Source organism: Aspergillus novofumigatus, assembly GCF_002847465.1.
Source record: "Aspergillus novofumigatus IBT 16806 chromosome Unknown P174scaffold_10, whole genome shotgun sequence".
In the NCBI taxonomy this organism is placed as follows: domain Eukaryota; kingdom Fungi; phylum Ascomycota; class Eurotiomycetes; order Eurotiales; family Aspergillaceae; genus Aspergillus; species Aspergillus novofumigatus.
In genome coordinates, this window is record NW_020194283.1 from 1,009,727 (window position 1) to 1,025,303 (window position 15,577).

General features: G+C 38.4%; 1 protein-coding gene across 1 annotated transcript; it reads right to left on the bottom strand.

The window, feature by feature from the left end:
* Window positions 1-3,341: 3,341 nt before the first annotated feature.
* Window positions 3,342-4,311, bottom strand: P174DRAFT_445998 (uncharacterized protein). The gene is made up of 2 exons (XM_024828472.1): window positions 3,714-4,311; window positions 3,342-3,658 (listed from the first exon to the last, which is right to left on the bottom strand). Exon 1 carries the CDS (start codon window positions 4,162-4,164, stop codon window positions 3,727-3,729), a length of 438 nt encoding a protein of 145 aa, XP_024678083.1. The 5' UTR covers window positions 4,165-4,311; the 3' UTR covers window positions 3,342-3,658; window positions 3,714-3,726.
* Between the last annotated feature and the right edge of the window lie 11,266 nt (window positions 4,312-15,577).

Consider the following 15,577-nt stretch of genomic DNA (forward strand, 5'->3'; position numbering starts at 1 on the left):
TACGGAGGGAAGACCAGTATAGAGGGCAGACCAGTACAGAGGGAGGTCTAGTATGGAGGGAAGTCTAGTATGGAGGGAAGACCAGTACAGAGGGAGGTCTAGCACGGAGGGAAGTCTAGTACAGAGGGAGGTCTAGTACAGAGGGAAGTCTAGTACAGAGGGCAGACCAGTACAGAGGGAAGACCAGTACAGAGGGAGGTCTAGTACAGAGGGGAGTCTAGTAAGGAGGGCAGACCAGTACAGAGGGAGGTCTAGTACAGAGGGAAGTCTAGTACGGAGGGAAGACCAGTACAGAGGGGAAAACCACCAAAGAGTGAAGTCCTCTAATTAGGGAAGTCCCAACAAAGAGGGAGCTTGAAGGTATTGACTTAAAAATAACAGTAACAAACAATGACCAAGCCTAACACCTAGCAGGGGAATGTTATTTTAACCCTAACACTCCCCTTCAAAACATACTTATCCAAAAGAACAGCCATGAATAGTAACTAAAAAGAAAGCATGAAAGAACTAGCACAGTTCTTTTATAGTTATATTAAGGTCACCTTTAACTACTTATCATTCCCTCTATTACTCTTCAGAGGAAGGATTTTTGATAATAAAAATATTAATTTACTGAAAAGAACTTTTTAATTAAAGCAGTGCACATAGCTAGAACCTAGTAACTACATCTCAGCTATTATTAGTAATAATGTTCTAGAGCAAGCCATGCTCTAATCAGGGATTAATAAGGCTGAACTTAAAGGAGTAGTTAAGCTACCTCTATTACTATTACCACATAGTTATAAGCTTCAGTGCTTGTATGGAAACTTAGAAAGCACTATATAGAGGCTACAAAGGATGTGCTATACCCTGGCAACTATTAGTAAATAGTATATCTCTATAGTAACAGTATATATGGCATTAAGGTTCATACAGGTGCAAGCTAACTTAAGGAGGCCTCTCTAAACCTCTAAAACACCACCTCTATGCACTTAAGGATAACAACTTCAGTGTAGGGGATATCCTTTATAACCTTCAGCATAGCAGGATATCTTATTATGATGGAAGAGAAATTATATTTTAGGAATTAAAGATGCCCAGTCACGCAATGAAAGACCTGAGGAGGCTAGAGAAGAGATACCCATGCATTATACTTAGCTTAAGATGATTAATCCCTTATCCAGGGCTTTGGGCTGATATCCCCTTTAACTTTCTAAAGTGCTTAGTAGAGTGTGCTTCTCCAATAGTAAGAACATCCTAGTACTAGGAAAGTGATAAGATATCTAACTACTATTACAGGAAATAAGCTATTATCTAGACATCATCTATGATATTTAGTCATCTTTATTCCTGGATGAACCTACGCATGTTAATGCTGCTTCTGTATGTCTATTAGAAAATCAGATGCCCTAGATAAGAGAAGATGCCAACTTTATCACTATATTAATAAATGTAGGTGAACTCTTCCCTTCCATAGTAGATAAGAGCCACCAAGCCACATTGCTAAGTAGCCTTCTAGACAGGAAAGGCTAAATACTCAGTCTATACTCACTAGTCTAGGATACACTAATCTTACAGCCTTGTGCTAAGTCCTTAAAAAGACTTATTCAACCTAGTTATAAGGACTTGCAGGATGCTCTTATGCAGAGTTTCAATAGTACTAGGAATGCATAGACTATTCAGGTTATAGAGAACGCCTTTAAGAGTATACCTGATAACTAGTCTTATTTAACACTCCAGTCTTAAGAAAATGCCTCTACCACTGCCTACATGCAGCTATGGCTGTTCTTAATTTATTTCATAGAAAGCTTGACCAATGTTAGACTCCCAGGCTCTAAATATACTAACAATGCATATATATACAGGGAGACCCCATCAGAGTTAGCTCATTAACTTGCCATCTTAGCAATATAGTTAGGCTTTAATTCACTTCAGATTCACTCACTTTGTGTAAGCTTAACTATAAAACCTAGTGCCTGAGTATACTTAACCAGCTGTCATCCTTAGGAGTCATATGTCTATCCTCCCTGCTAGGAGGAAGAAGCTCTAGAAAAAGTTATTAATCTCCTAAAGCTTCCTAAAAGGGATGGATATAAGATCATCATTCCACCTTTCTCTATCAATAGTAAGGATCTTATAGCAAATAAGTAGTGCAGACTATAATAGAGAGAATCACACTACAATGACCGCCAGTTCCTATTTACTCTATAGGTCTATAGTAGGGAATAGCTTCTAAAAAAGTACCCTACATTATTCACTATGCTGCAAGACATCATGTTTAGCTTCTTCAGCCAGGAAATATCACCTTCTTAAGCACATCCTATATGGCAGAGGGTAGGAATTAACCCACAGACTCCTCATCACACTAAAAGTCATATTATCTTGTCGCCAGCTCCATGCGATCCTCGTCCTCTGGAAACTCAAGACAGAAAAAATGAATATGCGCAACACAATCCTAACACAGGAAATGATATGACATTAGATAGTCCTAATCTAACTCAGGACTCTATACAGTAAGCACCAATTATGCCTAGTTTTAAAGATGAGACCTCTATCGCGCTGCTGAATTAACTCACACATATCTCTCACAGCCGAGGAGCTAAAGAGATTTTAAATACCTAGAACACATCCCATAACAATGATTTAAGGGTATTCTACTTCTTTAAGAATTATTAGTATTACAAATTTCTGCATAAGGACCCAGAGCTGCATAAGCATCTTAGAAACTTCATTAGCTAATTTAAAAATAATCATTATTTTGCTACCTTGCGCGGTCTAATCAACTCAAGGGATATTATACACTATATTAACACTCTGCCCTTGGTTTTTGTATATACAGAGACTGAGCACAATCAGCTACCTATAGCAAATCTTTGGGAGTACATCCATTCTTTTGACGCTAGAACTGGGAAGCAGAAGCAGGGAATTAAGGAGGACTCTCCATCAGCTATAAGTACCAAAAGACACATCAGTGATAATAGAGCTCGCGATAACAGAGCCAGCGATGAGGAGTCCAAGATTTAAACCAAGGCTCACCAACAAGAGAAACAGATCAGCTCAGATGCAATCCCGAGATATATTAGAAGGGTGTTGATCAACCTAGATATTTTTAAAGAATTAAGGCATCTCTTTCATGATAACTCCTTTCTCATTATTGATCCAATATCAGCAGCAATCCATCATATTCTCTGAGTCGAGAGTACAACTAACTAGAGTAAGGAGACAAGATCACTCAGCAAAACAATGTTTGATGCACCCCAGAAAGAATATGAGACTGTTTCCGTGACAAAATGATTACCGTCTGTTGGGATCTATAGGACCAGTGAGGGAGGAACTAACTTCTTAGTGTGCAATCAGCACTAGGCCAGTTATGAGCATTGCGCCACGAAATCAAAGGCAACAGGTGTCCAGCATACTCTTTGCCTCCAATCTGTCCCCAAAAATGCGGGTGGACGACGGTGGCATACGGATTTTGGGTTAGCGGTGCCCGTTAAGCCTAAAAACGTGGATCGAAGCGATATATTAAGTGTGCTGCCTTGCATTTGCATTAGAGTACAGGGAAACCTAAAGCTAGAATAATAGGGGAAAACCTGCACAGGCCATAAGCATTTGATTAACGACCACATTCTTGACCATTCCCATACATTATTTGTTTTGCATAATGTATGATACTACCCACCTTACCACAATTGTTAATGGTTGTATATCCAGTGTTGGAGTGTCACGGTACTTACTGCCGTAGTCTTATCAAGCTGACTTGTATCTCATACTGATGTAGTCAACCTCCCAGCCAGCGCTTCCTTCAAATCCCAGAAGGAAGCCATTCGCAATGTGCGAATGAAGGTCACCAGAGTCACCTCCAGCGGACCAGTGGTGGCCTTTACTTGTATCAAATTCGATCCTGTCAATGCGCCAGCCCGACCGTATGCTCCAATCGGCACTCTCATCAGTTCCGAACTCGTATTGGGCATATTTGTCTTCATCCTTGGCGTGGTTATAGATGGATTTCTGCTCCCCATTGAACCAAGTGAGCTTGATTCCTTTGACAACCCACTTATTTTGAGAATCACCAGAACCCCAACCACTCCACGCTTCCAGACGTTTCACAGTTGAAGGCTTATTCGGATAGAGGAAAAAGGGATTATTGTTATTTTTACCGTAGGAAGGTGTTTGGTGTTCAGGCATTTTTGGTTGAGAAGTCCGGAGGGATTATGTTTGCTTCAGATGAAGAAAGACAATGTGGAGACAGCTTGAAAGATATAGCGGAGAAGAACAGGAGGTATAATGGTTAGTCTTGTCCTAGAATGGAGTGCCCTCTTTATATCAAGCATTATATAGCGTGAACTTCTCCCCCTTCCTTCCCCCGCCTCCCCTCCCTCTCTCACCCCCCTCCTGGCCCCCTGGACTAGGCGATATAGGATAATGATGTCTGAAATGCAACCCTCGGTCCATATCTTGTAACGTCGTAGACTGTTATCCACACTTTCCGTTTCAAGTAATGGGATTGGGCTGAAGGAGCACCGGAGGCCCCGGAAGTGAAGCCAATGACCTTTACTTCACTTTGAAGGAAAATCCCTGGGCTAGTGTAGCAGCCCTGCAGGACCTATCAAACACGACCACTGCGATATAATTTGATATGCTGACGCAATCTAAGAATATAGGTACGTGATTTGTCGTTGACACAGCTAAAATGTTATCATCATTTAATGCCTGTTCCTCCTAGACGACGTGTATGTGGGGAATGGAAACGGTTTGGTCCGGACTAAATAAAAGTAGTACTCGTCCCGCTGTACATACAATCTAGACCGAAGCATAGTTCGTCCATGGCCTGATATTCTAGTTCGTAGCTACAGACGCACCCGAAACCTGGGCAGTTGATTACGTCAATCAGCCCATAATTACAACGATGGTGGTGGTGATGATGATGATGATGGTTTCATACCCTGACCCCTCGCCTAGGCGCTTAATTACGAACTGACCCCGAAATTTCCTGTAACTTATACCCTAATCCGCTCTGCACTTGGTTAGTGTTAAACCATTGTCCTACTAATATCCAATCAAGCCATAAATACAATTAGTAATACTTTTTTTTGGCTTCCGGAATGAAGATTTGAAAATCGATCCAAATGCACAACAGATGGAAGGGTGTTGTGGATTTGTCACATTTAAGCTAGTTGGTCCCTGGGCATGACCCGAACAGTATGGAAGCCAAATTTTACATTGTTACACAACATTCTCGAGGTAGGCCCTAATCCAGAATAATAGTTACAAAGCCTGGCCACTAGCGTTGCATTCTATACGCACTGTTACACAAAATTCTCAAGATAGATCCCTAATCGGAGCCATAGTACGGGGATAATAGGACCGCGGCATCGAACGAAGTCGGGTCCAGTTGAGAGCAGTGGTGGTGGTTGATGTGACGATCCGTCACCATGTTCCCCGCTGACGTCCTTACACGGAGCTTTCTGCCCCTCTTGACCACTTACTGCTTTGGGTTGTTTGGCTAGTTTGCACCGCTCCGCCCTCTGTTTATAATATCTCCCCACCATGTACATACTTTCCTTCTCTCTCTTCTCTATGCTTAGTTTTCTATTGAAATACTACCATACCATTAGAATATAAGTAGTGCCATCATATAAAACTAAGCATCACTTCCTATATCATCTCTTTCATTAGAAGGTTCAAGATCCAGTAACAAACATATTCTTTTTCATGTTAAGCACTAGAGTTGCATTTGGTGCGGGTTCGGGCGGGTTCAAGCCTAGTTGGCACCGAACCGCTGCGGTTTCGGGTTCAAAATTTAGAACTCGCACCAAACCCGGACCCGATGCGATTCGGTTGCGGTTTTCACCGCAAAACCCGCTGCTAGGCCTAGCTAGGCCTAGCTAGGCCTATACTAACTAACCATGGTTAGATTCGGTTCGGTTCGGGGTTGGTTAAACCGCTAATTTTAACCGTTTTAACCCTTACCATTCCCCCCTTCGGGGACCCCTCTGACGCCCCTATCAAGCATGCTTATATAAAATTATGATTTTTATATGAAATATATGGTAATTATCATCATATTAATCTAGTTCTAAAATATGAATTCAATATCTATAGGTTTGAATGGGTGGTGGTTAAAAAATCATTTTTAAATATGGTCATTGTCAACAGTCAGTTGCATATATATATAGACTACCACTACTTTCATACCAACCTATGACAGAGATGAAATTCCCTTATATCTCAGCAAGCACCAGGTATTTCTAAATGATATTAATATCACTAGATAGCCTGAATCAAGGGCTATCTAGTGATATTCATATTAATTAAAAATATCCAGAATTCAGTGATTTCTAGGTAAAACGGTTGCGGGTTGGTTAACCTAACTCACAAAACCGCAAAAACTGTAACCGGCGGTTTTAACTGAACTCGAAGCGGTTCCACCCTTATGGAAACTGAAACCAGTGCGATTCCCTAGGCTAGGAACCGAACCCAAACTGCTGCGAGTTCGGTGAGGTTCGGGTTCGATTTTTGCGGTTCGGTTATGCAACTCTATTAAGCACTGATCTTACCTCCTCTTGCAAAGAACCCTTCGCGTGCCAATAACACCAACGGTTGGAGATGATGATATGATCTATTAACTGAGATCACGAAGAATAAATAATGGCCAGACCTGTGGCTTCTGCTAAGGAGCCTAAGAACTAGTAAGGAGCTGGGGACAGAACCTATAACCCCTCTACTTAGCATACTAGACCAGGCTTAGGTTTTACTAGAAGGCTAACTACCCTACTTAATTAGACAGAGAACAGCAGCCTTAATAAAGACACCTATAAGCTGGCTGACAGCATCTCCTATAAAGAATTCACTGCCCACTAGGGAATGGACTCTAAGTGCTACTAAGAAGCCATCTCCTAGATCTACATTACTTTAGATATAAAGGTAAACTAGAACTGTGCAGAGGCAGCTCTCCTAAATAAGTAACTTATTAAGAGCTAGAGTGAGACCAACAATCTTAAGTGCTAGAATAAACAGATCTATTAGGAATATAAATAGACCCAGGCCTAGCTTATTACTGCTAACCTTAAATGAGATAAGGCCTGAGAGAAGCTTGAAGAGGTAATCTATAAATAAAATAACTTCACCCTATAGATAGCCTATAGATCTGGCATTGGAAATACTGGTTCCTAGGCTTTAGCTGCTAGTAGTAAGTTAGTAAAGATTCTAGACCCCCCTCTCCTTAGTGATGGAAAGGACCCCTATTTTAAAGATTAGTTGCTAGCTATTAAGTAGAAGCTTATTACTAATGCTGACCACTTCCCTAACCCTATGATAAGAATTACCTATATAACTAGTTATATAGAGGGTAACACCTGGAAGTATATTACCCCTTAGCTATGAGAAGACACTATTAACCTATACTAGGACTCCATAGATCTCCTTAAGCACCTGGAAAATATATTTGCGGACCCTAATTATAAGTGAGTTGCTAAGCAGAAATATAACACCCTCTATATAAAGCTATTAGCTAAATAGAATGACTTTATTTCTAAATTCCTATACCTTATAGTGGAAGTGAGCGTCCCTAAAGAGAGCTGGAAAGATAATCTATATAATAAACTATCTCTTTATATATAAGAGCTCACTATGCCTGCTTATAATAATAATAATAAGACCTTCTAGGAGTTTATAGACTACTGCAGCCATATAGTAATAAATATTAAGAATATAGAAAGAATTAAGGCTTATCTAAACAGTAGCACTAATGCTTATACTAGAGGGACTAGAGTGATATCTTATGCTACTACTCTAGCTGCAGCTGCTTCCTCTATAGATAATACTATTATCTATAGCTGTACTGCTACAGCTTCCCTGGCTCCTAGCAACCTTAATGATAAGACTAGGAAGCACCTTATAAATAAGGGTAAATACTTTACATGCTTCTAGGTTAGGTATACTAGCTGTAGCTGCCCTATAAAGCAGGCTATGCAGCTTAAGGTATTAGAATAGCCTGTTAAACCTACTCCTAAATTAGAAAATGAGAATGCCTAGAAGAAGTCTCCTTCTTAGGCAAGAAATTAGTTAACTTATGTAACTTGGATTTACGGAATTTATTAGGTGATGAAGAAGATAGTTTTAAAATAAAATTACTTATCCTTATTAATAGATTCTTAGTATCTATAAGCTCCCTAGTTAATACTAGAGTAAATATGTATGCATGCATAACTACTCCCCTAGCTATCTAGATCTCTTAATGCTTTAGAGTTCCTACTATGCCCCTAGAGAGGGAGTATGTAGTTATAGGGTTTAATAGAAAGTAGTCTATTCCACTTACTCATATCATTATATTAACTATGGCAATGGATAATTGCATTATAAGATAGATACTATTTCTTATACTAGAGCTGGGATGCTATAATATCATACTGGGAAGGATATGGCTTGCAGAATACTATGTCCTAGTAGATTATGTAGAGAAATAACTAATCTGGCCTACACCACCTGCCTACCTAGATAAGATAGCTATATAGATGAATTAAGAGGTCCCTCGCGACTTCCTAATTAGGTAACCTATTAACTAAGATCACTAATGTGACATTATGCGCCGCGCTAGGTGATGGATAGGGTATAAAAGGGATATTTTCCCTCCCTTAGCTCTATCTTCTCTTCTCTCCCCAACCACCCCTAGCCCTGTGGTTCTTCCTAGGGCAGTAACTAAGCCTTTAAATATATATAGCTTGATGGGAGAACCATAGGGCTATGGTATAAGGTTATGGCACCCCTTTTTCAGAATAATCTGAGGGTCCCTGGATATCTCTGAATACTTATATATTTATTCTCTAGTGCTTCCTTCTGTGGCTTCTAAGGAGGTGCCCAAGCCTTATTCCCCTAAGGAGCCTAACCTAGTAATGCTGATAACTACTACTTTACCTTTCTATAAGACTAGATAATACTAACCTGCAAGAATAGAGGAAATTAATTAGTGGTATTACACCCTTAAGATAGAATGAGTCCTATAAGGAAGAGGCACAGAACTAATATTATAACTATAACCTACCTACCTACTGAGTAAGACTATTATTAATATTACTGTAATAGGTACAGTAGCCTTCTACTAATATATATATAAGAAAGATGCCACTATCTTCTTATCTTCCCTCTATAAGCTTAATAAACTAATTAATAAGAAATAGGGTAAATAACCTCTTTCCCTCCCTTAGCAGCTAACTATTGCAGCTTAGTCCTTAACATCTTAGTTAACTAACCATAGTCCAGCGATTACTAAAGATAAGATAAGTAAGGTTAAGTAAGTCCTACCAGAACCTTATTAGGACCTAGCTAATATTTTCTCTAAATATAATTCTGATACTTTGCCTCCCCATCACAGGGAATTTAACTATAAAGTTAAATTAGAATAGGAGAATGCTGTTAGCTACAGGCCCCTATATAAGATAAATATAGAAGAATTAGGAGCAGTAAGGGAATATATGCTAGATAATCTCTATAAGGGATTTATTATACTTAGTAATACTCCCTTTACTTCTCCTATTCTTATAGTAGAAAAGCTAGGTGGAGGACTATGCTTCTATATTAATTACTATAAACTAAATACTATAATATATAAGGACTATTACCCTCTGCCCTTAATTAATAAGATCTTAGAGTATATCTCTAGTATAAAGATCTTCACTAAGCTAGACATCCACTAGGGTTTTTATTAGATTTATATAGATCTAGCCTTAGAGGACCTCACTACATTCTGCTTGCAATATAGCAGCTTTAAATATAAGGTAATGCCCTTTAGTCTTACTAATAGGCTAGCTATATTCTAGTACTTTATAAATAGTATTTTTATAGACTACCTGGATTAATACCTGATGGTGTTCATTGATGACCTACTAATCTATTCTAATAATAAATTAGACCACCAGCTCTATGTCTGCATTATTCTATAGTATTTATAGGAGCATGGCCTATAAGCCTTAATAAAGAAGTATAAATTCTATATAATAGAGATATAGTATCTTAGCTTTATCATCTTAATAGATAGCATTAAGGTGGATCTAGAGAAGGTTATTATAGTATAAAAATAGAAAACACCTACTACTATAAGAGGGGTCTAGTCATTCCTAGGCTTTTGTAACTTCTATTAGAGGTTTATATAGGAGTATAGTTGTGTTGCTAAACCTCTTATTATGCTAATAAGAAAGGATGTCCCCTTTATATAGAATGATATTTATAAGAAGGCATTCTATTATTTAAAGGCTGCCCTTATAGAAGCTCTGCTTCTTACCTATTATAACCTATCTTTGCCTATAAAGTTGGAGATAGATGCCTCTGATAGAGTAGTTGCTAGTATACTCTCTTAGTAGTAGGAAGGAGAGTAGTATCCTATTACCTACTACTCTAAGACTATAAATCTAGTAGAGCGCAACTATAGCATCTATAACTAAGAGATATTAGCTATTATACATGCTTTAGAAGAATAGTAAGCTGAGCTATAAGGCCTATAAAGAGCTAAGCTATTTAAGATTTTTATAGACCACCAGGCATTATAATATTTTATGTAGAAGTAGTGACTAAATCCCTAATAGGCTTGGTGGAATAAGTTCCTATCTAGCTTCTACTTCCTAATTACTTTTTAACCTAGGAAGCTTAATATACTAGCTAATATACTTTCCAGACTAGAACACCTAGAAGGGTTAGATAATTACTAAGTTTAGTTAATACTTTAGTTAGATTACCTAGACCCCTAAATCTTAGCAGCTATTACCCCTAGCCTGATATTAATAGTAGATTAGATATCTAAAGTAAATAGATAATATAATAGTCTCCAGCTTAGTAGGGAACTCATGCAGGTGGGAAGTGACTAGTGGGAACTTAAAGATAGACTCCTACTCTTCTAAGGACGCCTAGTAGTGCCTAATAAAGGTAATCTATATACTAGACTACTAGATAAGATCTATTAACCACCATTATTAGCACACCTAGGTAAGTCTAAGATGAGGTAACTTATCTGAGCTTACTACTATTAGACTTCCTAGAGATGGGATGTGGACTATTATATAGATAATTACCTTATCTACTATTAAATAAAGATGTATAGGGACCCTCCACTAGGTCTACTACAACCTCTTCTAATCCCTAACTAACCTTAGTAATATATTACTATGGATTTCTATTTATTCCCACACTCCAAGACAGGTTTTAATGCTGTATTTATTATAGTGAACTAACTAGGGAAGAGAGCCTTTACTATTCCCTATTATAAGATAACTACTACTCATAATATGGTGTGTCTCTTTATTACCTATATTTACCTATGGACTAGCTTACTAGAAATAATTATCTTAGATAGGGGAGGTTAGTTCATCTCAGACTTCTAGGATGAACTGTGTAAGGTCTTATAGATCTATCTTAAGCTATTATTAGGATATCATCTGCAGACTAATAGTTAAATAGAAGTCATGAACTAGTGGATTGTATAGTAACTATAACTATTTATTAACTATTACTAGGATGACTAGGACTAGTAGTTATCTATCCTAAATTTCACTACTATGGTGCTCCCTAGTAAATCTATAGGGGTATTACCCTTCTTTATTAAAAGAGGCTTTAAACTATATATATCCTTTAACTAGTCAGCAGCTACCACCCTGTTAGACCTTAATATTAATTATGAGTAAGCATAATAGATGGCTAAATATATAGAGGAGATTTAGTTATATACTTATAAAGGAATAAAAGCTACTTAATACTAATAGAAGTAATAGGCTAATAAGCACCACTATACTATTAATTTTAATATTAATAATTATATCTTTATTACTACATCAGACTGGTAGGTTAATTATCCTAGTTAGAAGCTTGCTGACTAGCTTACTGGACCATTCTGAATTACTAAACATGAGGGTAATACCTTCTAATTAGATTTACCTGATTCTATAAAAGTCTACCCTATCTTTATATCTAAGAAGCTTTATAAAGCCCCATCTATACTACCCCTGCTAGGCCAGCTTCAGGACCCAGCTCCCCTGCTTAAGGTTAACAGCAAAGATGAGTGGGAGGTTAATAAAATACTTACATCCTAGCTCTACTATTATAAGCTCTAGTACTAGGTAAGATGGCTTAGTTATAATATTAATCTTTCCTGGTATCTAGCCTGAAACTTTAGAAACTCCCTAATATTGCTCCAAGACTTCCATGCCTGATATCCAGCCATGCTGGGCCTACTAATGCGCCTACCTGAATGGCTGCAGGTAGCTGAAGATGATGTATTCCTTAATAATCACCCAGACGATGATAGACCCCAAATGAGGGCATCCAGAACCTAAAGGGGGGGTAATGTGATGATCTGTCACTATGTTCCCTGCTGACATCCTTACACAGAGCTTTCTGCCCCTCTTGACTGCTTACTGCTTTGGGTTGTTTGGCTAGTTTGCACTGCTCCGCCCTCTGTTTATAATATCTCCCTACCATGTACATACTTTCCTTCTCTCTCTTCTCTATGCTTAGTTTTCTATCGAAATACTACCATACCATTGGAATATGAGCAGTGCCATCATAGTTGACTCGACATCGTCGACAGCGGTTGCCGGCACTTCCCGAGCCCAGAGAGGGCAATGTCTATGCGGCGTCTATGATGTATGTGCAAGATGTGCTCTCTAACACTACTGCATTCGGCTGAGCTAGAAAGACAGACGGCAAATGTCTATGCGGCGTCTATAATGTATGTGCAAGGTGTGCTCTCTAACACTGCTGCATTCGGCAGTCAGAAACACAGAGTAGTACTGCGTACTGTGTAGTCACGACTGAGACCATGTCCAATGTAAACGAATGCGTCTGTTCAATACAAATGCCCACCCACCTGCGGGGAGTCTCGGCTTCTAACTGCACAGGTCAGGTTACGAGGAATATAAAAAGAACAAACATCTCTCTGATCCGAAATTTCGGTATGCGCTTTTGATCAGCAAGATTAGTCAGCCTCTCGGTCCTTCTAACTATTGAGAATATATATACGGGAGGTGTGGTGCAAACTCATTAGCTGCTAGTAAAGCTTGGCAGGGTAATAAGACTGAGAAACCTTACATAGTTCCTTCTGCTGGTGACAAAAGTATATTTAGCGCTGACCTCATGAATGTCGCTGATGCGTTAACAGGCTTCTCGTTGGATCTACAATGGTCAACAACCACTGGTCTACCGTTGAGGGTCCGAATTTAAGCAATGGATCCCCCCAACACCCCGCAAAGAGGTCCAACTTGGATCGAGTGAATAACGGAGTGTGCCAGAAAAGACTGTCAGATGCTAGCAAACGCTGGAATGATTGTGACCAAATTCTTGGTCTCCCAGATGGGCCATGAATGTCGATGACTGGGCGGAACTCGACATGCGTGGCTACCATCCAGGGCGTTCATATTAGATGGATTCGTTTAAGATATACTTTAGATATAGCGTCCTGACCTTTCAAACTAAATAATGGCGCTTAGACTAATTTTCTTCTTTTCCCTTCCTCAACCAGCTGCTCCTCTGAGACAGTCTTTGACTCTTTAGGTTCCAGACTCCAATGCCTTTTCCTTATCACACAGTTAGAGTAAGGTTCCTCAATGGAGTGCACATCAAAAAGGTGACACTAAAAGTCTAGGATGCTGCTATACTCTTTCCCAGAGCAACAGGGATGAGGGTAAGTAACTAGGTTTCTTAATAGCAGCTGGGAGAGATGCTTATTAATATAATTTAAGAGCATGGCCTTGTTCAGCTATTACTTAAAACACTTATCTAGCCTCTTGTTGCCGTCCCCTAGACAGAAGGGGCATAATCCAGGAGCTATAAGGGTGTAGCAGAATATTAGCAGCCTATATCAGGGTTTAAGATTAGCTAAATGAAGATAATAGTACTGATTCCAGTCTTCTTCACTGTATAACAGCTATGCACATAAGTAGCAGAACTACACAAAGTTTCATTAGACACAGTGGTGAGCTCTCTTGCTATTCTTATAGCACTATTAATAAGGAGCTGTATTTAATGTCTTTCTCCAGTATTATAGAATATGCTTTACACAATCTTATAGTTGCTGGGCAACACTAGCAACTTATTAGTCCTTATAGCTTTTAAAGCAAAGCAGGGTGCAAACCTTTCTATAGGTTTATAGTAGACTAGACATTGCCCATCAACAGGGGTCAACCCAGGATAGTATGCGACTCTCTTAGTTAATATACAGAGACTAATTATATCCTAAAGGCATTATCTTCCCACCTCACTATTAATAGGTACCTCTTTGAACAGGTTTTCGCGCAGGCAAGTTCTTATCAGGATATATTTAGTATAGATCTTAAATTAGTTTATTATATCACATTTAGTAAATCCCTTTCTAGAGATATATCCCTTATAGCATTCTTTCCACTACTATGAAATATACTTAGATTGCTTTGCCTGAAGCTTTTTAGCTTTCTGTGTATATAGCCTGGATCATTCTTCTGCTAGTAATTTATAAATACTCAGCTGACCTGCAATCCTTTACAAAAGGTTAGTAATCCTTATATTTAGGCCAACAATTTCCTTGTCATGTTTAAACTTAAATAGTATCACAGCATCAAGGTAAAGAGGGATATTTAGATCATGATAATACATCATACTCTATTCCATGTCTTAATACTTATAATCTAGTTCTATACTATACATCAAAGCTTGCATATCCAATGCCTTGAGCTGAGCCTGATATTTAAGGAATATATTATAGTCTTAATAGTCAAGCACTTGGCTACACATAGCTTCTGAGGCTTTAGCTATATAATTAATTAGCACTAGACAGACATCTATTTAAAGGTAGGGAAAGCAGAATACAAAGGGGAGGTGAATAAATATAGTAGGCAGTATTAGCTTATAATCTACCCTATTTATAAGCTCCACTCTAATTCCATAGATGCATAGTTAGTCCTTAAATCCATCTCTTTGCGCTAAACTTATGGAACTATATCTTAATAAGGAGAATGTTAGTCCTTTATCTGCTTTTAATCTATTTAAAGTGACTATTTAGAAAAAGGGGAGCTCTCTAGCAGTCTTAGTCTACTATAAAGTCTATAATTCTCTACCCTCTAGAGGTCTTTAGGCCAGTAACTCCTTAATAGAGGATATGCCCTTAAATGCACAATCTACAATATTATAGATAATGACCTAAAAAATAAAATTTATTATAAGGATTAGGTGCTCCCTGAACTAAGTTTTTAGCCTAGTAGCATGGTAAGCCCCTAACTAAATAACAGTAGTCTTAAGAGCAGGGTTGCATAGGGAATGATAGAAGGGAAACAGCCTATAAAGTTATATTATCCTAGTAGCACCATCCTTTAAGGAATTAAGGATTAATTATCACCTATCTCTTTACTATCCTAGCCTGATTACTCTATTTTATATAGAATGAGAGATGCTTTATATAAGAGTTAGAGAATAGAACCTTAGAGTAGATATTAGAGGCACTAACCTTGTAGTAGAGGCACTTATTTATATTTTAATAAGAACTTAATTCTATAATTGCCCTAGCTCTAGACCCTAAATCTATAAAGAGAGTAAGCACACTTCTAGTTTAGACTCATGCCTATTTATATATATAATCATATATATC